The sequence below is a fragment of the Fusarium falciforme genome, chromosome 9 (genome assembly GCF_026873545.1).
Source record: "Fusarium falciforme chromosome 9, complete sequence".
Taxonomy (NCBI): domain Eukaryota; kingdom Fungi; phylum Ascomycota; class Sordariomycetes; order Hypocreales; family Nectriaceae; genus Fusarium; species Fusarium falciforme.
In genome coordinates, this window is record NC_070552.1 from 1266550 (window position 1) to 1293860 (window position 27311).

General features: G+C 54.5%; 8 protein-coding genes across 8 annotated transcripts; 2 read left to right on the plus strand and 6 right to left on the minus strand.

The window, feature by feature from the left end:
- Positions 1 to 5991: 5991 nt before the first annotated feature.
- On the minus strand, positions 5992 to 7240 carry NCS54_01127400 (Hypothetical protein; the record flags this gene model as incomplete). The annotated part of the gene is made up of 3 exons (XM_053156554.1): positions 5992 to 6059; positions 6119 to 6373; positions 6454 to 7240. 3 exons carry the CDS (start codon positions 7238 to 7240, stop codon positions 5992 to 5994), a joined length of 1110 nt encoding a protein of 369 aa, XP_053012529.1.
- A 6905-nt stretch (positions 7241 to 14145) lies between these two features.
- On the minus strand, positions 14146 to 15146 carry NCS54_01127500 (Hypothetical protein; the record flags this gene model as incomplete). Its single annotated transcript, XM_053156555.1, has 2 exons — positions 14146 to 14237; positions 14309 to 15146. The coding sequence occupies 2 exons, from the start codon at positions 15144 to 15146 to the stop codon at positions 14146 to 14148; spliced, it is 930 nt and encodes a 309-aa protein (XP_053012530.1).
- A 350-nt stretch (positions 15147 to 15496) lies between these two features.
- Positions 15497 to 17102, plus strand: NCS54_01127600 (Hypothetical protein; the record flags this gene model as incomplete). The annotated part of the gene is made up of 4 exons (XM_053156556.1): positions 15497 to 15526; positions 15597 to 15783; positions 16016 to 16064; positions 16121 to 17102. 4 exons carry the CDS (start codon positions 15497 to 15499, stop codon positions 17100 to 17102), a joined length of 1248 nt encoding a protein of 415 aa, XP_053012531.1.
- Positions 17103 to 17470: 368 nt separating this feature from the next.
- Positions 17471 to 18589, minus strand: NCS54_01127700 (FCP1-like proteiny domain-containing protein; the record flags this gene model as incomplete). Its single annotated transcript, XM_053156557.1, has 1 exon — positions 17471 to 18589. One exon carries the CDS (start codon positions 18587 to 18589, stop codon positions 17471 to 17473), a length of 1119 nt encoding a protein of 372 aa, XP_053012532.1.
- A 256-nt stretch (positions 18590 to 18845) lies between these two features.
- On the plus strand, positions 18846 to 19850 carry NCS54_01127800 (RRNA biogenesis protein RRP36; the record flags this gene model as incomplete). Its single annotated transcript, XM_053156558.1, has 2 exons — positions 18846 to 19079; positions 19131 to 19850. The coding sequence occupies exons 1-2, from the start codon at positions 18864 to 18866 to the stop codon at positions 19848 to 19850; spliced, it is 936 nt and encodes a 311-aa protein (XP_053012533.1). The 5' UTR covers positions 18846 to 18863.
- A 164-nt stretch (positions 19851 to 20014) lies between these two features.
- On the minus strand, positions 20015 to 22210 carry NCS54_01127900 (ABC1 domain-containing protein; the record flags this gene model as incomplete). The annotated part of the gene is made up of 1 exon (XM_053156559.1): positions 20015 to 22210. The coding sequence occupies one exon, from the start codon at positions 22208 to 22210 to the stop codon at positions 20015 to 20017; it is 2196 nt and encodes a 731-aa protein (XP_053012534.1).
- A 1516-nt stretch (positions 22211 to 23726) lies between these two features.
- NCS54_01128000 (Fe2OG dioxygenase domain-containing protein) lies at positions 23727 to 24846 on the minus strand (the record flags this gene model as incomplete). The annotated part of the gene is made up of 4 exons (XM_053156560.1): positions 23727 to 23855; positions 23918 to 24530; positions 24589 to 24683; positions 24745 to 24846. 4 exons carry the CDS (start codon positions 24844 to 24846, stop codon positions 23727 to 23729), a joined length of 939 nt encoding a protein of 312 aa, XP_053012535.1.
- Positions 24847 to 25232: 386 nt separating this feature from the next.
- NCS54_01128100 (Hypothetical protein) lies at positions 25233 to 26588 on the minus strand (the record flags this gene model as incomplete). Its single annotated transcript, XM_053156561.1, has 1 exon — positions 25233 to 26588. The coding sequence occupies one exon, from the start codon at positions 26586 to 26588 to the stop codon at positions 25233 to 25235; it is 1356 nt and encodes a 451-aa protein (XP_053012536.1).
- Positions 26589 to 27311: the final 723 nt, after the last annotated feature.

The following is a 27311-nucleotide window of genomic DNA, read 5'->3' on the forward strand; positions in this document are numbered from 1 at the left end:
GGAGAGACTGGATCGCCGAGGACCAGGGTCACCGAAGAATCGGTACCGGACGTCATCGGATGCATGGAGCGTCGACAGCCATGTCTGAATAGCCTCGAGTTTCCCAGGTAGCACGGAAAATATCTCGGGGCGTAGGCATGAAGCCATGGTGGCTAATTCGACAGGTCGCACAAGGCGGCACGGCACAGCAGGACAGGGCAAGGCGCAATGAACGCCAGCTTCACTTTCCAGGGGTTAAGATGCTGAGGCTAAGAAGGCAAAGGCTGAGATTGCACACGAGCATCGGAGATTGATAGCTTCACTCGTCGATCAAATGTAACCCAATTTCTGTAGGGTCGTCGAGTTGATCTCATATGTATCGAAGCGGTTTAGGCTGAGGTCGGTAAATTTTATTTTATTTTCTTGTCTCTTCTCCCTTTTCGGCGCTGCGGTGAACCGAACCGGAGGGGTGTACAATAGATGGTATATGTAGCAAAATGACCTGTCACTTTTGGACCCTCCGTCTTGTCGATTTCGCGTGCCCCGGCAGACTGGGACGGCGAACAGACATTTTGGGCTGGGGCAGGGGTGTTTCAAACCCGATAGACGAATTGCGGGATAACAACTGCCGGGATTTAGTCGAGTCGACTATTCGCGATTCGATTCGACGGCGCTGTGTCAAAGGCGAGACGGCGTGTAGGTATCTAGCTCATTGCGTCCATCTGATCTGATCTGATATCAATGGCTTGCAATTCAAGCTAGGTACCCGTCGCGCTAGGCACAGACGCAGGCGCCGCCGTCAGGATTTGAGACAATGTCTCGAGGCTTTACTGTGTGCGTCAGCATCCCATCTTGAACAAGCCGGCAGAAGAAAAGGGATCGAGTCCAAGACACAAATTCTGCGTTCAAAAACTGCCTTGCCAATTGGTTACCGGCATCCGCTCAGCTGGAACACTGAAAGCAAAGCCGGACCCCACGCGCTACTGCGCCAGAGCGCGCCAAACCTGTACGGCGCTACCGATATTCGATAGTGGCCATGGTTTTTCTTCTTTTCCCAATGTCCGTCGATGGTGCCAGGCGCCTTTGGCGAAGCGAGATGGACGATAACCCGGGGAGACAGAGAACGAGCCGCGAGCTGAATGCCCAGAGTTTCCGTCGTCCCGGACAAGGTGGAGATGAAGATTGAATCGGCATGGTGCGCAGGTCGGTTAAGCTGAAGATGGACGGGTGTAAGATTTCCGAGTCAGCTAGCGCAGAGATGAGTCGAGACAACAAGACAGGGAGCAAGCGATGCCATCCATCTCAGACCATCAAGCGCCCAATATTCGCCAAGGAAGGAAGCGGATTGAGGCGCCAGCCAAGTCTCGCTACTCGAGAAACAGGCTGCATCGCATCACGGGCGGCGAAGTTGATGCCCGATGCAATGGACGGATGGATGATGCTCATCATGGTGATGTTACCCGCCAGACTCAGCTGCAGGATCGAGGGCGTCACCGCCCCCAATCTCTGAAAAAGCAAGCTCTTGGCTGCACTGCACGATCTGGTGATGATGGCGCAGTTGCCGATGAAGCGGTTGGGCGTCGATGCCGTCCTTGTTGGGCTTCTGCGATGGGGGGGCTGCTGGCGCCTGAAGCTGCCGCTGCATCGGGTGAACAAATCCTTTTGGGAGCCCTATCATTGTCGTCATTGTCTCTCCCACGCGGCGCAGGGGAGAAAAAAAAAAGCATCAGCTGCCATTCGACAATTCGTAGTCGCCCATCAGCCGCACTTGCGCAGCGTCGCATCCACGAGGGGCAACGTGATCAGCGCTGCTAGTTGAAGCTCAACACCCCCCTCCTCCCTCCATCCTTCGTCCAGAACCTGTGACCGTGGCGATGAAAGCCCACGAGTTGGGCTGATATTGGGCACAACGACATAAAGGCCATTTTCGTCCCTTTTCCCCTCTTCTTGTAGTTGAAGGGGGGTTGGGTTGGGTTGTAGGATCTGGGGCCAAGAAGAAGGCGGGGGGCGGATTGGGATGAACTGAGGTGCAGCCTGAGGGCGACAAAAAGAATCGAGCAGACCGATAGAGAGGTTGATGGACGCAGATGCAAAGTCGGCCGCGTCGTCTCCACGTTGGACGATGGTGAAGAATCAAATCATTCGGGTTCTCGGTGAGAGGATTGGAGATTGAGAGGTTAGCGAAGAAGAGAGTTCGTGAGGATGAAAGGAAACCCCCGCCTATAATACAGCAGAATATAGAAGTGGTCCTCTAGGTGGCTCCTACCTCGACTGCCGCCTTGGAAATCGAACGGTTCATGTTGTTGCTACTAGAACGGACCCAATACTACTACAGCACTTAGAGTAGTCTTTTTCATGAATCAACTAAAAAAGAACCCGACCGTTAGAGAAGTTATAGCCCTAAATTCTAAAGTTCCCGTCTGCCCGAGTACGAAATCGCCTGATTCTGACACTGGATACAGTTCGTGTCCTGGTGAGAGTGACATTCATTAGACAGAAAACTCGGGATTGAAATAGACGCAGCAACCAAAGAAAATCAGAGGACGAGTCGGATCCTCTCTCGTGCAGCAGAAACGCAACTGCCGAGGTTTCCACCTCTGTTACCTCTTGTCCGAGGTTTGAAGGATGGAAGCCAAGGGAAGGGCTAGTATCATTACTCACAGCTTGCTTGCATCCATCCAATGCCGGGTGAAAGTGAGGTGCAGACCCCAACCCCCCTTTACAAACACGAGTCAAACCAATCAGCACAAAATTGCCCATCCCCAATCATCCATCTCTAGCATGCCCAAATCGAAACCCCGACTTGATTAAGTGCCCACCCTCTTCGTCTCCCTAGCCCCTGCGCAACACCTGCATGTCTAGAGGTAAAGGTTGCAATCTTTTTGGGCGTCGAAACTAAACTAACTGGTTTCAGTGCTTACAGCGTCTTGGACTCGATGGCATTTTCCGATGGAAGCGACAATGGCGCATCCGCCATGGGGGGAGAAGAATGCCTAATTGCTGTAATGTACTGTAGGGAGTCTGGCCGAGTGCAACTCTGAGAAGTACGTACTAACCTCAAGATAGAATAGGTAGAGTACGCCAAATGTTTCTTTTTTTTCCCATTATCCCTTTTTTTTTCCTTCTCCTCTACTCTCCACTCACACGCCCTGATACAGAGCTCAACGCCCTCGCAAGCCACCCTGACCAGTCAAATAACGGCCTCGCCTTTCCCCATTGGCTCAGCCTTTTTTTGGCCGGGTAGGGCAGAGACTTGCTTTCAGGTACCTGCATGAGAAAGGCTTGGGGAGCCCGCCTGCGGGAAGCTAACCGACTCGCCCGTACCTGTACTTCGGCCATGTACCTTTAGCATTTTCCAATGTGCATCACCCAGCTGAAGAGCATGGGGAAGGGTGATCATCCATCCATCCCCTCCCTCCATTTCAGCTGAGCTGAGCTGAGCTGACCTCCCCCCATGCCATGCACAGAAAAAAAAAACGTGACCTTGTTAGAACCTACTTGTTTCAGATGCATGAATAAAATTGGGTGGTTGTGAATGGTGATTACTATCCTCGTCTCCTTACGTGCATGTAAGAGATATGCTGCCCGCTGACTCTCCTCTCCTCCAACCTCCCTCTTTCTTCACAGACCAGGCCGCATTATGTGGCCGCTTTAATATGGGCCGGGATAACTCGGGGAGACAAAGATAGAAAGGAGGAGAAACCCAGGCGTTGGCCATAGAAACTCTGAGACTGACTGTGCCGCTCAGCAGCATGAGAAGCCCGGCATTCGCGTCCCTCTCTCTCTCTCTCACCGGTCTATCTGCTGTCATTCTCCAACCTCTCTCCTGCAGCTATGAACAGAGCTCCATAGTTGTTTCCGATACACGAACTCTACCTCCACAGCCCGCCCATCTGCGCAACCAACAGCCACTCCCGCAGCTGAAGAAACAACCCCTGGCACCTAAAAGTGAGATCCAGACAGAAGAACCCTCGATCCTTCTTCATAAATCAAGTCACATTTAGACAGAATCACATTAAAAAAAAAAAAAAAAAAAAAAAAAAACCGTGACATGAGCCCATGGATCAGAGCTCAAAGCTCATACCTCCTCCAACCTCCACCACCTTCGGCGAATTGCCCAAGAAGGCCAAAACCAGAAAGAAACCCACGATGCTAACCTTTCGATAACCCACCAAAGCCCAGCTTCATCGCATGCAGTAGCGGTCAAAAACAACATTCAGCCATCTCTTTTTACTCATTCTCTATATCTTCTCCATTGACATACATTTCTCCAATTTTTCTCCCATCGCGGCCTCGGCTCTCCTTCGCAAGCATTCCCCTCCATGTTACGTTGGCCGACGACGGAAACACACTTCCCCCTTGTTCCCTGCTAGGCCGCCGCGCCCCCTCTTTTTGGGATGGAGCTCTTTTTTTTTTCTTTTTCCTTTTTTCTCTTGTGCTGTTTTTATGTATTGCCCTTACTAAGAGGGCCAGGTTCCAGGTTCCTACCTGCTGCGGTGTCCACGATTTGCTGTCCTTTCCCATCATGGCGCGTCTGTGGGGACGAAGCCGGGCGTTTGTGTCGTCCCTCTTCAAGCCAGAGTTGGGCATGAACTAACACACCATCGTTGCATCCCTCCTCTTATGGTTGGGTGGGAACTGGTTCGAAACAACCATAGGCCCAGCCAACTCTCTCATAACTATATGCATGCTACTATGTCATTATCATGTCAAGTAGGTCAGTCAGTCAGTCACAACCGCAGTCAACCGAGATCAGTTCGAGAGTTATAATGATACATGTCTATTACTCCGGACCTTCCATCTCGTCAGGTATACATGTGTGTCCGTGTGCCATCCAATGTATGTATGTGCCATGCCATGGCCAGGCCAAATAAACGCCTCATCTCGTCCCAGTGTTTCGTTCCCACCCGGCCAGCCAACCCGTGAGGGCTTCCATTCCCGCCCCCCTTCGCCCAACCTCCCAAAGTCCCATCCGCCCTAGCCCTTCTAAGTATAAGCAAGGCTCCCAACGGGCTAATAATACATAGAGTACATACGTACAAGCAAGTAACCAAGTCTATGTCGAGAGTCGTCTGGAAAACAAAACCCACTCACTCCTTCCCTGCCTGCCTGACCGCGACCTGTCCTGTCCTGTCTTGTTGCCTGACCGACTGACCTCGCCAGCCCAGTCAGAACAAGGCAATGCAACTCAGTCTGAACGCCTTTGCCTTCAAGTCATTAACCGCGCGCCCTTTCCCACATCTACCCTGCCCGTTCATGTCCGTTTCTTTTTTTTTATCCCCTCCCCTTACCCCCCTCCGATCCTCTCCGCTCCATAGCCGGCATTGTGTGTCCCGTATCCGTAGCGTAGCGTAGCATATTGTATAGTCCTTTCTCCGATTAAACCCCCCGCCATGCAGTCATGAATAATCGCTGTTCTGCGCCCAAGTCTACCCCTGGTAACGGACGCCAAAGGAGAGAAAGGGTGAAAAGCATCCAAGGAAAATCGTGAACCTGCCCAATGGGCTTACCGTACATCCAATGACATCAACCCGGTTCCGTTTCCATTGCAATCATATGAAACGGAGCCCCAGGACGTAAAAAAAAAAAAAAAAAAAAAAAAAAAAAAAAAAAAAACCTCCGTTGTAAGAGGGACGAAAAAATTCAAAGGGAAAAAGCAAATCCAAAGGAGAAAAAAAGTCAAAAGAAAAGCAACAATACCGAAGGAGGAGGGCGGATCCCCTTCTCAAACTCCATCCCTTCACCTCGCCATCCGGTCCAGCCGCCAAAGCGCAAGCAAGTGGGTGGGATGGATGCGTAGTTGCGCGTCCAAAGTGGCAGTGACCAAAGGGGAAAGCAGGCGTCAATGTCGAGGCGGTTGGTCCGAAGTGCCGTGGCGCAATACAGCCGCCAACCCCCGCGCCCTGATTACAAGGGTCGCATCTCTGTCGTATCGAGTGACAAAACGCTGCCTATGTCATGTCAAGAGGGTGCCGCAAGTCACAGTCTGTGCTAGACGGACGGCTTGAATCTTTATCGAGCTCCGCCGCTTCCGCTGGCTTCTTCTGAGGCTTCGTAGAGGTCCAGACAGTCTTCAAGAACTATGCGCTTCTATTAGCCATCACGAGGCCGGCCTTGGTCAGGAGAGTCTTGGGCATACCGGCAGTTATCTGTTCCTCCCACACCCCGTATTGGTAGTCGACGAGTCCGTGGCGCTCGATCCCGTCGCATAAACGTATTAATTCGTTACCCATCTTCTTAATCATGGCCTTTGACATGAGGCTCTGCGATCTCGATGGCTGGGATGAAGTCATCAACTCCATCTGGCGCTGGCCTAGGCCTAGCCAGGCGTGGTTAAAATCGTCCCATAACTTGATTCGATCGGCGTGGAGGTTTGTATCGTCTAAATTGAGGCCTGCAGTCTTGGTCAGCCATGTCGTCCTGCCCTGATGCTCTGCTCCCACCCATGCTCTTGGGGTTTGCGACAACACATACCAAGATCCGCCACCTGAGACAACAGCCAGCTGGTGACGCTCAGCAATGTCTCGGATGCGCTTTCTAGGGATCCATTCACGATCTCTTGGAATATGGTGCCCAATTGTCTCTGGTAGTTGACCCATTTCTCCTCTAGTGCGCCGTCTGGGTACTCGTGATCTTCTGCCATGGAAACATCGGCGCTCGCGGTCGCCTGGGGCATTGCGCCCACGCTCGACATGTTGCTCGCATAATTCATGGCATTGCTCTGCTGGTACACGTTTGCGGATCCGCTTGAGCCCTGCGCCGACTGTTGCAGGCCCGGACCGCCTGTGCTTCCCGTCTCGGATCCGAAGTATGTCGAGGCGACATCCGGCGTCATCATCTGCATAGCTGCAGGTTGCCGTGATCCAAATTGCTGCGCATCGTAGACGGGGTTTTGCGCCCCAGGCTGGGCGACGTTGTACATCATGGTCGCGGCTGTGTTGTAGCCGCCAAAGCTCTGAGGCTGCTGGCGCGAGTCCTGGCCGTACTCGGACCCGTAAGCTATGGCCGTCCCAGGCATGTTTGCTGTCGAGAAGGATGCGCTGGGTTCGGGATAGTAGCTGCTGTAGTTGCCCGAGCCCCCCATCCCTCGCACTGCTGCTGAAGGAGACGAGGAAGCGAGGGACGCAGGCCGGTACCTGTCGCTGGAGGCTCCGGCGAGAGAACGGCGCGGCTGGGAGGGATCGTTGAGCGAGTATCTCTGGTTGGGGGTTGAATGAACCGGCGGTTCATTCTGCCTCCTTAGCCGATTCGGGTCGTCCATCCCCCGAAGACCTTGATTCCCACACGACCCTACCGTCGATCCCAACCGATGGGTGACCGGTAGTGCTACTGAGTGTACGGCGGCCAGTTTCAAATACACCCGAGAGATCGCACAAGCCTTAGAGCTTTGTCGTCGAGAGAGGGAGAACGGAGCAAGTGATGTTCTCTTGCCTAGGTAGGTAGGTACAGGTAGATCTGCGAGCGCAAGATGGTAGAGGCCACAGATAATCCGGTACAGTAGTAGGATGATGCTGGAGGGGTCACCGCGGGGTCGTTGGGATAAAGCCCACTCGGTTGGAGTAGTCGCGATGATCGATGGTCGGGGGGGTGGTGAGGCAGGGAATCGATGGCTAGGCGAGGTAGTAGTCGAAGTGAGAGAGCGCAAACCAGTTTACAAACAGGGTGCCGCTGGTCTATTATTCGCAACCAAGCCCAACTGATTCACTGGTCAGGCAGGGAAGCTGGCTCAGCTGGGGACCTGGGTGTAGCAAGGTAGTTATCAAGTCGAATCCCAATGACAAGGTAGCCGAGCTAGAGACTAGTGCCATTTATCACTTGAGGTCCAGAAAGATGACGAAGAGCGAGGCGTTGGGCCCGCTGAGTAGCTTGGTCTGGGGCTCTGGGGGCCCAGGGCTGATTGGGATGAGTTGTCAAAACCGTTGTCTTGCGCTCTACTGGGAGTATCCTGGCCAAAGCCCCATGCAGGAGCCCTCGGCATGACAAGCTCGAGCCCACCTCGATCTGCTGGGGCCAGGACACCGCACCAGGGTCTCGACGAGGGACCAGAGCGCTCAGAAAAGCCTTCACTAAGCCAGTACAGGCGTCCGAGGCCGCCGAGTCGGGGTAACGACGGCCTTCTAGTCCCGCCGGCGAAGATTTAAGTGAGGGCAGCTAGTAACGATGAGGGTTGCTGGAAGGTCGGAGGGCCGGCTGTGGGGCCACGGGAATAGAAACAGATCGCAGAGATGACGAAATTCTGAAATGGAAGAGGATAGCCATGGCATCTATATAGCGTATTTGCTCACAGAGGCATCGCAGTCTCTGCTGCACTGCAACATGCTCGGGTCCACTGTTTGGCGGCGGCGACAGGGGCAAAAGAATGACTGATGGAGTGTGATTCGAAGGGGGGTCGCGAGAAGAGAAGGAGGTGTGTGGGCGTGTGTCTGTCAAAGACAGGGTAAGGTGAGGCGGTTGGTTTAGTCTGTCACCCAGAGACGCAGTGTAGATGGCGTCAAGACTGGTGCAGTGGACGATGATGGGGAATGTCTCCAAGAGGCATGATAGATCGAAGACATGCGTAACCCAAGCCATGTTGACAGTGTGGGTGGCATGGCATCGACGCCCTCTGCATCCTCTGTCATGGAGGGACGGAGGATCGAAGCGGCATAGGTGAGGCAACGCGGCAGAAAGGGCTTGGCTGGCTCACAGGACAGGATCCCGATGAGGCACCGATAAATGCTGGCAACGGCTGCCCCGAAAACAACAGTCAAGTGTTAAGCCAGCGGATACGGAGTAGAGGGCTCAAGACAACGGCTTTGGAGATTGAGAGAGGATCGGCGTTGAGTCCTCACAACCCGCCCCCTGGCCCGGCACATTGGTAAGAGGCGCGAAGAAAGATTGAAGGAGGGCATGGGCAGCTCGTCGACGTGGCTTGTCTGGGTGTGCACCTAAACCCGGGGTGGACACAATAGAAACTGGGGCCTCTCCTCGGCTTCAGTGACTACCGGCCACGCTCTGCGCCTGCAACGGACAATCCGGGAGTGTGTGTGTATCCAGGCTGCTGAGGCGGGCGCTGGCGCTGAACAGCGGCTCCAACATCTGTCTGGCTCTCAAGGGCTCGGAGTCTTTTGAGCTCCAAGCTCTGGTCAAAACTTCTTGGCCAGCGAGTTCCATTCCTGTCTTGCCGGTGAGTGGCAGCCGAAAATTGCGGCAACCGAGAAGCAACGCAGACGACACACAACCAAGACTCGACGCGGGTCTGATACTGTTGTTGTTGTTGCTGCTGCTGTTGCTTCTGCGTTTCCGCGTCTACTGCATGCGCTGATGGTGACCGGTATTTGGCTGCTGTAACCGCCTGCAGCTTGCGTCGTCTGGGGCTTGTCCGCGGAGGCCTGGGGCCCTTGGGAGGGGAGTCGATTGTGGTGCAAGGCGGTAGTGGTGTATTACTATTCGGGTGCATAGTAGCGTGTGAGAGGAATGAACGGGGCTTGAATGGGGGTGCTTAGGCCTGCCCTGGAGTGGAGGATTGCAAAGTCTAACCACAGAGAGACGAGTGGGTTATTGCCAACTTGAGACAAGGCCCGCCATCCTGAATTATTACTGGCACGTTTCTGCCCAAGCACACACCACAGGATGGGTTAAGTCAGGTCAGGACGCACGCACCATGGGCCCTGGGGGTCTTGTCTTCTGGAAGCTGGTTCCGCATCGTATGTATGCGCAGAGAAGTCGTAGCATCGTAGCATCCCGCTGTTGAACGAAAGGCCGAAACAATTGCGGGAGCCAAGTAGGGCGGCAAGGCGCAAGGGTGTACGGGTAGGTAGGGAGCGTGTGCCGTTAACACACACAGCATGCCGACGATCCAATACGCCGTCCATGGTCGGCTGAGAAGAAGAAAAGTCCAGACACCATCGGCCGAAGGATGAACGAGTGCCATAGTCAAACGCGGTTAAGCGGTTTTGGGCCAGGTCGGTTGTCAAGAGTCAAGCCCTGACCCCCAAGACTTAGGGATGTCGGTTCCGCAGCCAATCGATGTTGGGGTATCGATCGTTGTCTTGGAAGGGGTCAGAACTGATCGCAGGATCAACTTCGAGGATAAAAAGCAAGACAACAGTGCTGGATCTAAGACAGCAACATCAATTGGTGCAGATGTCTCCTCCTCTTCCCGCCCTCCCGTCCAAATAAACAAAACCTCCTCTTGGCTCTGGCTTTTCCTACCTGGTTCGGTGCGGCCCAGGGTCCAGAACGAGGAAGAAGTTGACAGCATTAAGAAAAGCAATGCTGGAACATTGGACTACGGCCAAGGAAAAGAAAGTAAGCAGGAGAACTGAGCCAGATTGAGGCATAGTGTTTATCCACTCGGAGAGGATCCTGAGAGAAGAGCCCGAATAAACGCTGACCAATCGTTGGAGGAGGGCGATAACGACTAGCATCCTTGCCTTGCTTGGAATTGCGGACGTTCGTGCGGATGGTGTACGTGTTGTCTCCCTGAGCTTGGATGCATTGGATGTAAACCGGCCCGTGTGTCTTCTTCGGAGAGTGCGATGGCGGGACGTGCAAACCACACCAGCACGAGCCCCCGAGTCCAAGAAGGTGATGATCCAGGGCTGGACGGAGCACGGAGTACAGGTACGAAAACACAACGAGGTTCGTACCTGGTGCTGGCGTGTGCTAGCGTTGCGTTCTCTTCCGACGGGAAGCAAACAGTGGCTTGGAGAACGCCCAGGTCGTAGAGGATAGAAGCATGCGGGCAAGACGGGCATAGGACGGGTCCTTGATGGGTCGTGTCGTGGACGATGAGATGACCCCTGGATCCCAGCTCATCGTGTGAAAGGTGAAGAAAAAACAAAGGCGATGTCTAACCCGGTGCTAGGGGCAAAGGCACTTTCTCGGTTGCCATCAGGCGGGAATTTTTTTGGTAGCTAGGGCACCTGCCAATGAAAGCTTGATCGCGGGGCTGATTTCAGTGGGGGAAGGAACCATCCCTCCCAAGGTGACAGAAATATCAGGACAAAGCAAGGAGTGGCCAAGCCCATTGATTCTCATCATTGTGAGGCAACAACTTACACGACGTTAAGCTAAGAATTAAGGTGAGGCTGGTGGCGATTTCGTCACTGGTGCTTGTGAGTGAATGATCCTTTACTATAATATCAATGCAGGAGGCTCGAACAGGCAGGCAGCATGAAAGAAGAAGCTATAGAGCCATGCTAATGCTGAGAGTTGCACTTCACAGTCACACGTCGTTCAGTTCCTGTTGCCAATGCTCTCAGATCTCTTCCAGGGTCTTCAGGTACTCCCCAGCCTGCCAGTTTCTGCTGCAGGCGCCACAATTCAGCCGGCCAACTTCTCACAGGGGAAACCAGCGTGGCTTACACGACAGGACCAATAAACCGAGCGTACTCCGCATAACCCCAAATTGTTACTGATATCCAAAATGCGAGCTACAAAGCAACACACAAAACAACACCGCTGTATCATCAAATGGCCCACGGCGCATTGTTTTCCTGGAACCATACACACACTCCAGGATGATACGCGCCTAGACCTGCCTCACTTTTGGCTGGAACGCCTCAGGATCAACGCCCGCATTTGACGCGACGATCGCTACCCTACATCAAACATCTCCAACGGCTGTACTGACCAAAATGTCACGCAGGGTGGTCACCAAGATCTCCCTCCCATCCACGACTCCACACAACACTCTAGGTCCCGTACCGGTACCTGACCGGCAGGGATTGCTGCTGAAGCGCACTAGCTGACGCGCATATCGGATCATGTTTCGCGCGTCTAGCACTGCAAAGGGGAACGCGCATCAGCTCTGCATGAGAGGCTGTCCCCTCCCCGACCTTGGCTTGGAGCTGAGGGGGCGAGAATAGCGCTGTGCTAGTGTCCCATCCAAGAGACCTGCCCGTTGCTCTCAGTCTGGGAGCCCAATCATGGTGCTGCCCACAGCCAGAGCCATTGGCCAACTGGAGGTCATCATGTCATGGGTTACACTCCTGTTCGCCTTGCATTTCGGCCCTGCAACGGAATCAGCAAGGCAACGCTTCTACGGCAAGTTCCCTAAGAGCTATGAGCTCTCGTGCCGATGCGGATGATGTGCAGATGCTGCTACCCGGCAGATGCTCGCGGGTGGACGTCAAAGCCAGCCATCGACGCGGCGGCGCGGCAAAGATGCATCTCTCGGAGCCCCGTTCTGCAAGCCTGCAAGGCGCGGCATTAGACTGGCCCGTCGTCTTCTGCCCTGCGAAACTGGGCCGTCCCGTACTGGGCGAGCAAGCGAGCGAGCGAGAGATCAAGCGACGACGATCTCAGCCTCACCCAGGAGGCGTTGGACTCTGCTCCCCTCCCATCCCCTCCCCTCCCGCCTAGCCGACTTTGTGCGGATGCCGGTCCGTCTGGCACTGACCTGACCAAACGAGACCAGAACAAAGGTACCGAAGTACAGAGTGCCGCAACGGTTTTCTGTCCGCAACAGGGCTTGCTGTCCACTCGTGGCTGCGTCCGCCCCAGACGCCGACCTCAAACCACAGTCCGCCCACGCTCGACGCTCCACCTCCGTCGCGAGGACGTACCTCTCATCAGACCTTTCCAACAGGGCTAAGTTGGACCCGCGTTGGCCTGGCCTGGGCGACGGCCTCAATCCTCAGTCCTCGAGCGCGCCGCGTGATGCCAGCCTTCGACTTTGCTGTCCGATGCCGTCATCTTCTTCATTAGCCTCTCGCTTATCCATCATTTCCTTCGGAGGATTCCCAACTCATCGACCCGCCAGCACACCGTTGCGCCGCTGAAACCTGGAAGTCGAGACCAACCGGAACGCTCTGCCTAGAGAGGCTGAAACATCTCCGACCACCCCACCCAAACTCTTCTAGAAACCTTCTCGATTCTACAGCAAATCCACTCTGTAGCTGGTGCCGTTGCCGCTACCATGACCACTACCGACCGTCTTGCCCGCCTCCGAAGGGCTGATTCTAGCACGGTCTGCCGGCCGTCTATGAAATTGAAACGGCTCGAACGAATCAGTGGCCCTTCTCCATGCGCAAAATGTGTGCCTTCCACATGGTGTTGTGCCTTAATATCCCGCTCATCCTTGAGCATATGCCGCCCTGGTGCCGCATGTTGTGTGGAGAGGTTGCAATTACCACGGAATGAGCTGGGAGACGCGCTCGCATCAGACGCGAAACGCTTCACCGCCCGGTCTGCGATATTTTCCTTCCCTTGCCAGTGTTGAACTCCCCTTGAGCGGGCGATCGAGCAGCCAGTGCCATCGCCATTCCCAAGGATCCAACTGCCTGCTCCACCAACACCGGGCTAAGTCCGAGTTCTGACCAGATCCATGGCCTACTGCCTATGGCCGTCCCTGTCTTGGATTGAATGGCGCGCTCAGTTCAGTGCCACGTTCTGCTGCAGGGGCACACTACAGTTGGTCCAGGCCATCAACTCACCAACGCGGCGACAGAGGCTCAGTGTGGTCTGATGGACAGCATTATTCGGCAGCGGCTTGGGCCACCAACTCCACGTGTGGCTTGCTAATTACCGTACAGGAACGCTTTGCAGGGTGCTCATGGCTTGGTCCGTGACTTGATCCGGCTCGGCCGGTTCATCACAGTTATGGACCTGTGATATTGTCCTGGATCACATCTTGAGGCCGCTCTCCCCTGCAGCCATGCACGCCATCACTATCGGTGAGAGGTGCGAGCGAAGCGAAGGTCGATTTGGCATTTCGTGCCCAGGGTTCCCATGCATCGGGTGAGGTGTTCCTGAGATCTCAACCTACCATGACGGATGGGATGGGATAGTCAAGGGCCGGAATTAAAGTCCCTGATCGAACGCCATTCATTGTTGGAGATTGACAGCTGTGGCGTTGGACGGCAGAGATTCGACATCCATCACCAAGGACTAGGCTGCAAGATAGACGACCCCCAGATACCCCGACATGTGGATGTCACGTTTGATTCTCGCGACGAATACGACCTGTTGGCCACAGTGACGATTGCAACGTTCAACCTCGCCTCGGGGCTGAAGCCTAGATTCGGGATCCTAAAACTACACGATGATTGTTTTGTACAGGTTAGATGAGCGAGTAAGGGCGTGGCTGGCCCGTTCGCTATCCTTCTCATAACCACCCCCACAGCCGCAGACGCAGACTCATTCCGAAGTCCCTCATCATCAACTTGTGGCAGAATCTGCTTATCGCTTGACCCAGGCCGGCATCTTGCGGGCCTTGACATGGCCGTGCTTCTTCCTCTCCACAGTTCTCGGGTCTCTCGTGATACAACCGGCTGGAAGATGGTGAGATTAGTTCTCACTCGAAAAGTTTCGTCATGGAAAAGAAAAATGTCACTGCACATACCCTTTCGAAGAGCCGTCTTGAGCGCTGGCTCATGCACGATCAAAGCTTTGGCGACGGCCAGCGTGAGAGCCTCGGCCTGCCCGGTGGTTCCGCCGCCTTCGACCAGCGCCCATACGTTGTACTTGTCTAACCGCTCAGTTGCCTGCAAGGCCCAGACGGCGCTCTCACGGTCGTGGACACGGCCGAAGGCCTGGCTCAGCGTCTTGCCATTGATCAGAACCTCTCCCGTGCCCTCAACAACCCAAGCGCGGGCAGTAGATTCCTTTCGCTTTCCGACTCCGACGGCACGGCCGAACTTGTCGACGGATACGGGATGTGGCACATTCAAGAATGGGTTGATATCTCGCTTGAAATCATCCAAAGCAACCTTGACCTCCTCTGGGAGGAGCGTGGGCTCAATGAGGTTGAGCCGCTTGGCAACCCGAATAACCTTGGCGTAGTGGGAGGCCTTGACTCGTTCACCGAGCTTCGATCGCATCTCCGGTAGCTTGACCCAAGCCGTCAGGGGAGCCTCGCTCGAGGGTAGTGTCGGAAGGTGGTGATATTTGGTGAAGAGCCGAGCAATTCGAATGTACATGTCGTTGAATTGGGGCTCACGAGAGAAGTACGAGGCCGTGGACGGGATCGTTCGTGCATGTCTGACGCCCTGGAAGGGCAACGGGAGCCTCGACTCGGCCGATGAGGTCTGGTCATGTTTGGGGGCATCCGTAGATTCGGTGTTGAGAGTTCGTAGGCCGAGATGGAAGCTGGGCGGTTGCCACGCGGCTCGGGGCCATTGTGCGCGCAGGAGCTGGCCCTGGCATCGCAGTTGCCGTAGGCCTTTCGTGAATGTTGACATGATGGCGGGATCGGAGGGGGCCCCGTCGAAATGGCGGATCGGACCTCGAGGTTCACTCACTGCTGGGCCAGAAAATCTTCACGAGAATCGGATGTACAACGGCCTCATCCGCCCAATCACGTGGAGAGCTCTGCCACATGTTCTCAATACCAGCCACCTCCCCCTCACCGCCCACAACACCAGCCACAAATGCCTCGTCGTTGCTCGGGCAGTAACACTAGCGCGGGGCATGCAATTTGACACACTTATCCCACCTTCAAAAAATTTCCCTCCTCAACCTTCCTTTCTCTTCTTCCTCCTCATCCTCCTCGTCAACTTGTTCTCAGCTGTACACTCAGCAAGCATCCAAGATGGCTTTCGGAACTCTCTTCACCCGCGAGGTACATCTTCTCGGCTCTTGAAAGACAATAGCTTCGCGATGTCGTTACTGACAGGTTTTGGGTTCTCCAGAACAACGCTCGCTCTACCGCCATCCGCGCTGTGGCGAAGGCCAACGACATCGAGCTCAACATTGTTGAGGCCGAGAAGGGCAACCCTACCGTTGAGCACCTCAAGGCCAACGGCCTGGGCAAGATCCCCGCCTTTGTCGGCGAGGATGGCTTCGCTCTCTCCGAGTGCATCGCCATCGCCATCTACAGTACGTGAAGCTAGTGATGGAGCATGACACCACTTTTCATTTCATTTTTCTCAGCTACCCCTCCTCCCCCTTGCGAATGATGACCTAGCCTTATTATACAGTTATCCCTATCTGAGATTTCTTCCTCAGAAGACATTGTGTGGATACCGTCTAACTTCTGACTTGCAACCCTATTTCTTGCTGCCTGTTGCTGCCAATTGTGTGTCGGGAGCTTTGCTAACCCCGCCAATAGTCACCTCTCAGAACGAGAAGACCACTCTTCTCGGCAAGACCAAGCAGGAGTAAGTTGACGACACGCACACCTGAGCTTGTAGTTCATGTCGCTGACCATCTTCAGCTATGCCTCCATCCTGAAGTGGCTGTCCTTCTTCAACTCCGAGGTCCTTCCCCGTCTCGGTGCCTGGATCGAGCCCCTCAAGGGTGTCGTTCCTTACAACAAGAAGAACGTCGATGAGGCCTCCAAGGCCGCCCTCAAGGCCTTTGACGTTGTTGAGGACCACCTCATCCGCAACACCTACCTTGTTGGCGAGCGCATCACCCTCGCTGATCTCTTCGCCGCCAGCATCACCCTCCGCGGCTTCCAGTACTTCTTTGACAAGACCTACCGCGAGGAGCACCCCGCTCTGACCCGCTGGTTCGAGACTGTCCGCAACCAGCCCATCTTCTCCGAGGTTGCTGAGCAGGTCGAGTTCCTCGAGACCCCCGCCCTGACCAACACTCCTCCCAAGAAGCCTGAGCAGCCCAAGAAGGAGGCCGCTCCCAAGAAGGAGAAGGAGGCTCCCGCTCCCGCTGACGCCCCCGCCTCTGAGGACGCTCCCGCTCCCCCCAAGCCCAAGCACCCTCTTGAGCTTCTCGGCAAGCCCTCTTTCCCCCTCGATGAGTGGAAGCGCCAGTACTCCAACATCAAGAACCACGACGAGGCCATGAAGTACTTCTGGGAGAACTTCAACTTCGAGGAGTGGTCTCTCTGGAAGGTTGACTACAAGTACAACGATGAGCTCACCCTCACCTTCATGTCCAACAACCTGATTGGTGGCTTCAACAACCGCCTTGAGGGTTCCCGCAAGTACATCTTCGGATGCGCTGCCGTCTACGGCGAGAACAACGACTCCGTCATCCAGGGCGCCTTTGTCGTCCGTGGCCAGGAGTACCTCCCCGCCTTCGATGTCGCTCCCGACTACGAGAGCTACGAGTTCACCAAGCTCGACCCCACCAAGCCCGAGGACCGACAGTTCGTCGAGGATGCCTGGGGCTGGGAGAAGGGCATCAAGGTCGGTGACAAGGAGTACGCCCTTGCCGACGGCAAGGTCTTCAAGTAAAAAAATCAAATCAAAAGGAAAAAAAGGGAAAGGGATGATGATAATGGCTTACGGATAACCAAATGGGTTGGGATGGGGAAATGATTTATGATGATTGTATGCCTCATGAAGGCCTCCGGGCCGGCAGCTTGTTGTACGTAATGCCCGGACAAACAAACAAAATGGTGTCTTGAAGAAGACGACGGACAATATACCAGAGCGTTGCTGCAACTACCAAGTGCCTGCCTGCCTGCCTGCCTGACCTGACCTGACGTGATCTGACTATTCTGAGTAAAGTGTTTGTATGTCTATTTGGAAAGAGGAGCGAATCCTCGGGGTATCTTTAATGAAGCAAAGCCAAACAATGCAAGTCTCGTCCTGGGTACCATCTACTCAGTCAGCTTTGGCTGAGGCCTTTTCTTGGCTTTGGACTTGGCCGGGGCTTGTTCTAGAGTATAGGCTGGGTCGAGTTTAAAGGGCGATCGACGGACGAATCGACTAATGTCGGCCTCGTGGGCGAGGTTGTTCAGGTAGTCGTGAACCTGAGGCAGGACATTGGGCATCTCGGTGGACAGGCCAGAGAACTCGGGGATCTGGAGAAGGTTGAAGGGCTCGCTCCGGGCCTTTTCGAGCGAGTCGTCGACGAGAATGGTGTTTGTCTGATCCCACTTGCCGCCGGCCTGAACCGCAGGGTGAGCCCCCATGATGCGGGGGTCGGACCACACGCTGGTGAGGCGCTTGTAGACCTGGACTTTGGCATCGTAGTCGGCCTTGCAGAGACCAAAGGTGTCGCGGCCCCAGACGAGGAGGCACCGCTCGCGCTGCTCCGGGGTGAGCAGCTGATCAACCATCTTGCTCACGTTGTCGGGGCGGGCCGAGGACCAGATGGCCACGTGGAAGGTGTCGAGGCAGTAGGACATGAATGCTTTCGCGTGAGGGCGCTCGACGAAGTGGAAGGGGCGGCGCTTGTTGGGGCGGTGGAGGAGGGTGCCGTTGAGGTCCATGACGATGAGGATGCGGCGCGGCTGGGCTAGGCGATGGGGTTCGAGATGGGCCTGGGCCATGTATTGAGGTGTTGGGTTTGGGACACCACCGGATTCATTGCTGGGGACTTTTGGAGGTGAGGAGGCGCGGTTTTGTCTGGCGTCTGCGGAACTGGCTTCATCTCTGGGGCCGGAGGGAGTTCTGAAGAGGCGATGGTTAGCTAGGCCCGTGATGGTGTTGAGGATGACATACTTGGACCGACGATTTCGTATTCTCGGAATAACGTAGGGCATCTTCTTTGGCGCCACGTCTACTGATTGCGCAGCGAGTGTGAGGCCAGGTATCGCGACGCGCGCAGGCGCCGTAGAAGTAGTATATCCCGTCATTGTCTTGGACGGGAGCAGACCAGGGACATAATGCGACGAGGAAGAGTAAGACTGCGAGTGTCTAACGATGCGCGAAGTGTAGGCGCCGAGCGAGCGACGGATACTCAAAGATGCTGCTGCTGAAAGCTTGTGTGACATTAGGAGGAGGAGAAGCGAAAGATGATATTCACAAGATGCGATCTCAATTGGCGCGCAACCGCTTTTTTTCTTTAGCGCGGGGCAGATCAGATCCAAAAAACCCCTTGGTACCTAGATCAGGTTCGGTTGATGATATTTACATACCGGGGGAGGTTGAGTGCTAAGATAAGCGTTTCGTGGGGCTTATCGGTCGAAAAATAAAAAAAAGTTACAGCAGCCAACCACCATCATTTTACCTATACATAGGTACTATTCATATACAACGACAACATACATGGCTTTCAAGCGCAAGTCGACAGCGCTGGGGTTGGAGAGGAGGGTGCGTCCGAGAAGGGAGGATCAGTGGGAGGAGGATCCGGAGAGCCAGGGTTCTTCGAGTGACGATGATGATGAGGTTGAGGAGGAGGGTATTCGAGGTCAACACGACGACGAGGATGATGAAGATGAGGAAGGCTCAGACTCGGAAGAAGGGTCAGAAGATGAGTCTGACGTATGTGATATCTCCCCGATCACTTCTACAAATTGCTAACCACATCCTCAGCCCGAAGAACAAACCCCCAAAGTCGACCTCTCCTCAATCTCTTTTGGCGCCCTAGCGAAAGCCCAAGCCTCTCTCCCATCCTCATCCCGCCGCTCAAAATCCTCCAAGCAAACGACCGAAACCTCACGCACAGAAACAACCCCTGCCCCTCGAAAATCTACCAGGTCAAAGGACGATCCCAAGCCCAAGCGATCCTCTAAGCACGCGCCCCAGGAGCAATCCTCCAAGAAGCCTGTCTCGCGCCGTCGCGAGATTATTCCCGATACGAGGCGACAGTACCGCGATCCGCGATTTGATCCCCTTGTAGGAAAGGTGGATGAGGAAAAGGCCAGCAGGGCGTATGCATTCCTGGACGAGTACCGCGAAAAGGAAATGTCCGATCTCCGCGCACAGATCAAGAAGACCAAAGACACCAATACGAAAGAAAATCTAAAGCGACAACTCCAAGCGATGGAGTCACGGAAAAAGGCCCGCAAGCGCAAGGAGGAGGAGGAAAACCTGCTAAAGGAGCACAGGAAGAAGGAGAAGGAGCTCGTGGCGCAGGGAAAGACGCCCTTCTACCTCAAGAGGAGCGAGCAGAAGAAGCAGCTCCTGGTGAAGCGGTACGAGGGCATGAGCAAGGGGCAGGTCGACAGGGCTATCGAGAGGAAGCGGAAGAAGGTTGCGGGCAAGGAGAAGAAGGAGTTGGATTGGCTTCAGGGGGCGAGGGAGCGTGGTTAAAGTGTTTGTCTCTGGAGATTGTTCATCCAGTATATACCCTCATGAAAAAAAAAGTTACATCTACTCATACCCCATCGAGTTCTATTTTTTATATCCCCAAATCGTTAGAGAATGGTCTAGTGGTGTTACAAGACTATGTTACATGATACATTACAACAGCTCTATCAAGCATCGAGGTAACCCCCCTTGGCGAGGGCCTCCTCAAACATCTCCCTGCACCGCACCTTGCTGCCCAGTCTTGCGCAGAGTAGAAACGCGCCGCTCAGCTTGCGGTGCAGACTGTAAGTCTCCTCTGGCGGGGGTGCCAGTCGCTCATGAAGCATGACGGGGATGAGGGCCTTGACGCGCTCCGTGATGGTCTGGTCCTTGAAGTCGTACACCTCGGGAGCACTGGCCAGGAATGGCTCTGCCAGGGTAAGAACAGACTTTGTGTGTGCTTCCACCATGGTCCGGCTCTCGAGGCCCGTCAGGTAGCCCAGCTTCTCCGACAAGTCCTTAACGGCCGCCTTGTCAGAGCGCGACGCAGCGGCGAGGAGTTGGACGTACTGAGTCACAAACTCCTCTGGATACTCACGCGAGGCGCCAAAGTCGAGCAACTCGAGCTTCTCGAGGTCAGCATTGTAGAGAAAGTTTGTCCAGTTGGGGTCCGTCTGCATGAAACGGAACTCGGTAATCTCGCGGAGGCACAGGCGGAGGATCTGGGTGCCGATCCAGTCTCGCTGTTCCTGTGTAAACGACGTGATGCGCGTCACGCCGATGCCATCCATAAAATCCATGGTGAGCACCTGCTTGCCCGAGGCCTCAGGGTACACCGACGGCACGAGAAACACGTCCTGCTCGGAACTGAGGAGTTCCTGGTAGCGCTGGGCGCACTTGGCCTCGCGCTCATAGTCGCACTCCCAACCGAGCTCGAGACGAGCGTTGTCGATGGTCTTGTTAAGGTACAGGCCCTTGGGCAGGAGCTTGGTAGCCGTGAGAAGGATGCTCAGGTTGTCCAGATCCGAGTTGATAGAGTCGGCAACGCCGGGGAATTGAATCTTGACGGCAACTCGGTTGCCGTTCTTGAGGACCGCCTTGTGCACCTGACCGATAGACGCCGCAGCAATGGGCTTCTCCTCAAACTCGCTAAACAGCTCTCGCCACTCAGCACCGAGGTTAGCAGCAAGAACGCGGTCACGCTGCCAAGCGGGCATGTAATCAGCACGGTCCTGAACACGCTGCAGCACCTCCTGGATAGGAGCCGGGAGCATCTTTGTGTCCTGGAAGCTCATCATCTGACCGAGCTTTAAAGCGGCACCACGCATGCGAGAGAGCTTAGCGACGAGCCGCTCCATGTTCTTGCCGCTGAGTAGGATAGATCCTTCACCTCCGCCGCCAAAGGCTCGGCTGACGCCTTCAGTCATGGCTCCTCCAAGCATGCCCGCTGCGAGACCGCCATAGTTCCAGATTCGGCTGATGCGGGAGGATGGGACCTTAGATTCTCTGAGAGAATATGCGGGGGTTTGGGGTGGGACAGGTTCGCCGACTATCTCCTTTGCAGCTTGGACAACCTCCTCATCGATCTTCTCGTCAACCTTCTCGGGCTCAGGTTTTGAGGCAGCCTCTGGCTGAGGTGCAGCCACTTCCTCCGCAGGAATTGATGCCTTGGGAGTCTCCTCTGGCTGAGGCGTGGCCAGTTCCTCCGTAGGAGTAGCCAATTCCTCCACAGGCTTAGTTACCGGTTGGACTGGTGTCTCCTCAATCTTGACCTCAGGCTCTCGAGGCTTCTCAGGAGCTGGCTTGAAGCTCTGCTCAGGTTGTACTGGAGGTGGTAGGGGCCAATTGCGTAGAGGATGCTCCTTCGCAGGGCCTCCAGCTCCAGGCCGCGGCGGGGGAGCTCCCGGTCTGCCTTTTTTCTTCAATTGATCCAATATCATGGACCCTCTTGTGGTGTGAAAGATATTGACGTCGATTCCTGGTGGTAGATCGAGTTCCTCCTCTGTTGACTTGGGAGCAGCTTGTTGCAGCGGATTCGGCCTGAAACTGGGAATACCACCATCAGACGGTGTCTTTTCCGTCCTTGTAGCCTCCGCCTTAACCTCTTGTGTCTGTACTCGGTCCTTCGGCGTCTCGACTATCGGTTCCGTAGCTTGCGCAGCCGGCGCAGCCTGCTCGTAAACGACCTCATCGCTCTCCTCCGCAGCAGCCGTTCTCTCATAAGCTCCCCTCTGCGCAGCTCTATTCCTCAGCGCCGCAGCAACACTCGACGTCCGGCTATAATTCTCGAGCTGCCGACCCCGGAGGGCGACATGCTTTGCGGCGACGCCCCGGGAGGCATTGAGCACCGCTGCGAGGTCGATGGCGAAGTCGACGAACCTCATGAGGGCTTATGCGGCCTCTCGTGACCGGGCGCGCATCGATCGACGGGGTTTTCGAGTTTTGTCTGGCGTGCTGGCGTTGGCTGCCAGCTTTTAGAGGTGGGATTGCTGGGTTGAGGTTATTGGGGGAAAAAGTCCATGATCTAATCGATGGGGCATGCAACTAAGGGGGTTGCGAGACGTGTGGACAGGATGAGGTGATGAGCGGAAGCAAATTAACAAGTTTCGAGACGATAATAACTGTTTATGGACTGAATTAAATATATTAATATGTTCATGTGATGCAATTGAAACTCTTGTTGTGGCATTTCTACCACAGTTATGACATAGTTGTGTCTGTAGATCCTCGCTCTCACAGCTCCTATGACCACCTGCAGCATTACGAATGTGTAAAAACTTGAAAGTGATGAGCAGATCGAGAGGAAGTGAAGCGGATGGGTAAAAGCCAGTAATACTTGGTGGAATGTAGTCCGAGTTGGCAAAATAATAAAGATGTCAGAAGATATATGGCAGAATGGAACCTGGTATAAGATGTCTGGAACTCTATTTCTCAAATTCCATCTTTTTTTTTTTTTTTTTTACCAGGTCTGCCACCGTCTGCCCGGGGCAGTAGGGAAAGGATGAAAACCCCTTACAGTACTTTCATGGCTCTGGTTGTGGTTGCTGGGGCTTTCGTCGAGGTGGAAAGGCTATCACTGTTGGGGTGTTGAGCATACGCAGCCTCCCACAAGGCGACATGCAGCCTCAGTCGAAGTCAAAAGAATCCCGTTAAACTCGGGAGTTGTGAAGCCCATTGTGCTCGTACGTACCTTGGATCCCTTGTTCGTCTTGCCCATTAACAGGGTATAGATGTATCGATATAGACCTGATCCCCCAGCATGCTTCTCATGACAAAATCTTGTCCCTTCATATTGATTCGAGAATGAGCATCTTGTTATGATACCATTGCCAAACTGCAAATCACCTCTGACTCGTACACATGCGCACCCTTGCACAAATCACCCAAGACATCTACACTCACTAACGCCTGAATTTGCTAGCCCTCTGCAATGCTTGCTTTACGGTACCGGTCAAGTCGATAAATTCAGTATCCTGCAACTTCCGCTTCACCCCACCCGGGGTCTTGAGCCCCCGAGCTGGCCCATGCCGCATTGGGACTGGAGATGTCGTCAGCTTTAGGTTAAGGAATAGAGGGTAATCCAGGCCGAGTAGCAGTTTAAGACGATCCCTAAATGTCATAAATATGGAGAGAACTTGCCTCCGTCGACGGACCCATGCCTGGTGACTTTGGACATGCTCTGGAGACGGCGCCTTGGTCACCATTAGTGTTAGTGTTAGTGTGAAAGACCTGGCCTCCACCATGCTCTCGTAGGTGCAATTGACGCCTGACGAGTTGATTCCCTGTTCCAGATGCGCCCATCGCAGACGGCCCAACATAAGCGGCTCACCCAAAGGAAGGGAGGCAGTGCGCCGTGATGGATCGGCAAGGAACTCGTTCGCCCACAAGCAGTCGGCGCAGTCACAGCTTACGCTGCCCCGCGGCAGCGGTTGGGTATCGACAGGCTCGCTGCCAACGAAATTTTTGAGGGAAGACCTGAGCATGGTAGAGAACAGCTGCTGATAGCACGGTGTATCGAGGGGTATGTTGCTGGAGTCGAGGGTTCATGCGTTAGCACCTCTTGCATTATGAAAATGTCACTGCAGACGAACCCAACAGCTCATTTTGTCCTCAAGTTGGAGGAACGTGTCTATATTAAGAACATGATCGTCGTAAAATCCGTGGTGGTCCTGTGCTACCATGTGGCCCTCAAAGTCGCCTAGGGTTTGTATTCCTGTGTCTACCTGGCGGTCCAACGACCCAAGGAAGACCTCAAAGGGCAGTTCGTTAGACGCCGCCTTGAGAGCCAGGGCGTGGCCCAAGTCTCGGCCTTTCAGGCTGCGCTGGCCAGAGCCTAAAGGGTAGGGCGAGTCCAGCACATAGTAGAGATATTTGTGTAGGCGCGACTCTGTGCTTTTAGAAAGCCACTGTCTTAGAGAGTCTTTCAGTGCTTGGATTTCGGCAGGGATTAGAAGATCTGTCGGCGGAGGCAGTGGGCCTGGGCCGATGACAAGTTTAAAGATTAGCGCCCAGCGATAACCCGATGTGACGGGAAGAAGCTTGTGTGATACTCTCGGGAACCAGAAGGCGAAGGACTGGGACATTGAGAAAGACTTGTAGACCTTTGGTGTTTGGCCGCCATGCTCGAACACCATCTCTCCACCCCTGTGTTTGGATGGGAGACAGAGAACAAGTGTAGCAAAGACATTGCTCATCTCCTCGGTGCTACAGCAGCCATGATCATCAGTGGCGGCTCGGAAGGATCCGTGACTTGAGGGCTTACTCGGTTTGCGCCTCGTACATGGCGCCTTCTTCGTAGATGACCATCTTGTCGAGGTTGGCCTGGATGGGCCTGTCTGTCTCGAGTTGTGACCTGACCTGGTTGCATATATAATCTTTGAATACTGGCCATCTTGAGTCTGTGAAACTGAAATGCTACGTCTTCCTCGTTGGCATCGTCGTCATCATGGTTGGATATCTCGTCGGGCATATCGTCCGGCATCCCGACATTGAAGTTGAACTCGGCGGCCATCCACAACATGGTTGCTGTTATGTTGAATGGGAGAGGATCAAGTTGACGCGTTATCGTCGCGAGTGACGCGCCTGTCGCGTGAACTTAAAGTGGTTGGTGGAAATGGTGTAAGGGGGCATCCAGGAAACCGCTAAAGACAGCCCATCCCGTCGTTGGTTGACAAAAATAGCAGTCCATGCCAGCATCCTTCAAATCCACGCTGTGATAATAATGCCCATGCTCCCTGCTTATTTATTCCGGTGAGAAGGAGAATCGTAGGTATCTAAACTGCTCGTGGTTGCAAAACTCCTTCAAAAAAGAATCTCAAGACTCAATGTTTGCATTTGGGGTTATCCCAACCTATCAACCCCCCTTTCCTAATCCGGCCTCCTCGTGGAGTTAGGGTCGTCGGTCTATCATGGGTTCGGCCTCGGCTTTGAGTTGGCTCCGCTCGCTGACCTCAGTAGCGAGCCCCTGGGAGTCATAGGCTTAGACTGTCCGAATGAGTTCCCGGAGGAGCCGCGCCCAGGAGTTCCAATCTTGCTCCAAAGCCTCTGAGCTGCAGGAGTAAGGCCTCCAGTGACCCTCGGGCTACTGGGAAACTTGGGCACGGGTGTCTTATCAACCTTCCCCGTGAGGCCATTTCGCGAAGATTCCTTCTTCGATTGCGATATTCGATCCACCATCCGCTCATGAAGGCTCTCTCTTTTGCGTTGCTCCTGTAACCGAAAGGGGTTGGGGCTGGCATCACCTGGGCCGAGATTGATGATGGGAACAGGGGGAGCAGGCTCCGGCTCATCGTCTTCATCGTCAACAAAGGCGTATCCGTTAACCCGTGGTGTTTCTCCGCCACCCACAGCGCTCGAGTCCTGGTCTCCTACATGAGGCTTGCCTGCAATGGCATCCCGTATTGACGACATGGTGGGGGATGGTGGCCGCTGCGGAATTCGAGGTTGGGGCATTCTCGTGTTCTCGTATGATATAGACTTTGGCGCCATCCTGGAAGCTTCTTCAGCTTTTTGAGAGACAGTAACAACTCCATCTTCCACTCCCTCAGGTCCAAACATCAAGTTGTTCTTGGGCTTCGCATCCCAAGTGTCTGGTCGTGCTGGACGGTCGTCCCTGTCCTTGATGGCTAAACGATCCCGCTTGAAGCCGTCATCTGTGAGGCTTCGCGTTTGACTCAATCTGTCCTCGACTTCTTTCTGCTTGATCATTTGTTTTGAAGGAAGCTTGTTGCCGCGCCAGAGCCAGGCATACTTTTCGGCACGTTTCTGATTCTGCTTGTCTACGAGCTTATAGAAGCTCTCGTTGTCCTCACTGGTGTAAGTTTCTTGAAATTTGGACAGGCTCATGCTGGTGTTTAGTCGTGGCCGTGGTCCCATGGCAGTTGAGGCGACCGAGGCAGGTGTATCTCCGCCATATGCTGAAGGTGTCCGATCTCCAGGGAGGGTCGATCTTGACTGCGATGGTAGAGGTGTATTTCGGCGCCCAGGAGTCATAACATGCTGCAGCCTTCGACCAGCGCTCGAGATCCAGGCAGCATCCTTGGAGTCCAGAGCATCCAGATACTCTTGCTGAGTCTCAGTTTCCAACAGTCCAGGAAAGAAGTCGCGGGCGATGATTTGTGAAAGTGTTTCTGTGTAAGTATCTTCGTCAAGAACCTGCTTGGGGCGCTTAATCTTCTTTGCTGGAGGGGGCGGAGGCATCAAGTCTGTGTCTGTTCTCTTGCGCACCAGGGCGCTGGAGGTCCCGGAGGTTGATGGATCCATGATGATGGCAAGCGCCTTATGCGCCGATGAAAGAGCTCCTTTACTTCGACGTATGTCTACCGTCGATGCCAGTTGAATAAAAGCATCTCGTTTGAAAGGATGCCGATGGTTGAGCTGTGAGTTGTGAGTTGATGTTTAAGGCAGGCAAGCCTCATGGCAACCTTGTCGAAGGAGCACGGATATTAGTGGGGCCGTGTCAGGTCCGCTTTGATGCGTATGCAATTATCCAACCTCCGATCCTGGCCGGCACTGTTCTGCGTGGCGATTGATAACGGAGCACCCGGTCCCCCAGTTTCTGGCGGCTGCTCACGCTAGGTCTTACTGGTTCAGGCAGATCGAGAGTCACTGGCTTGCAGGGGGTTACAGGGCCATCAGTTGCCTACCGAGGCCCTCAAGCCCTGTAACCCTGTCCGGGAAGCCGTTTTTGCCCACCACCGATGACGCCGGTAAACGGGGCCTAGAAGCTTCCCCCACCAAAAAGCCGCCGCTCGAGACGTCGAGGTCAAAAGTTCTTTTGCTCTCACTGACATCGTGGAACCAAGCCTCGTCCTGTCGTTGGTAGACTTGCCAGTTCTCCCCCCTTGCTACTTTGACTTGCTAGGACGTCTTCGCTCCGTCTCTTGGTATCAATCCTCCTTTTGCGACAGGCTCGAGTAGTTGCAGCGACGTCCGGCGCAACATCACCAACTTCTCGGCTACCGAGCTTCCCCCACGTCGATCGTC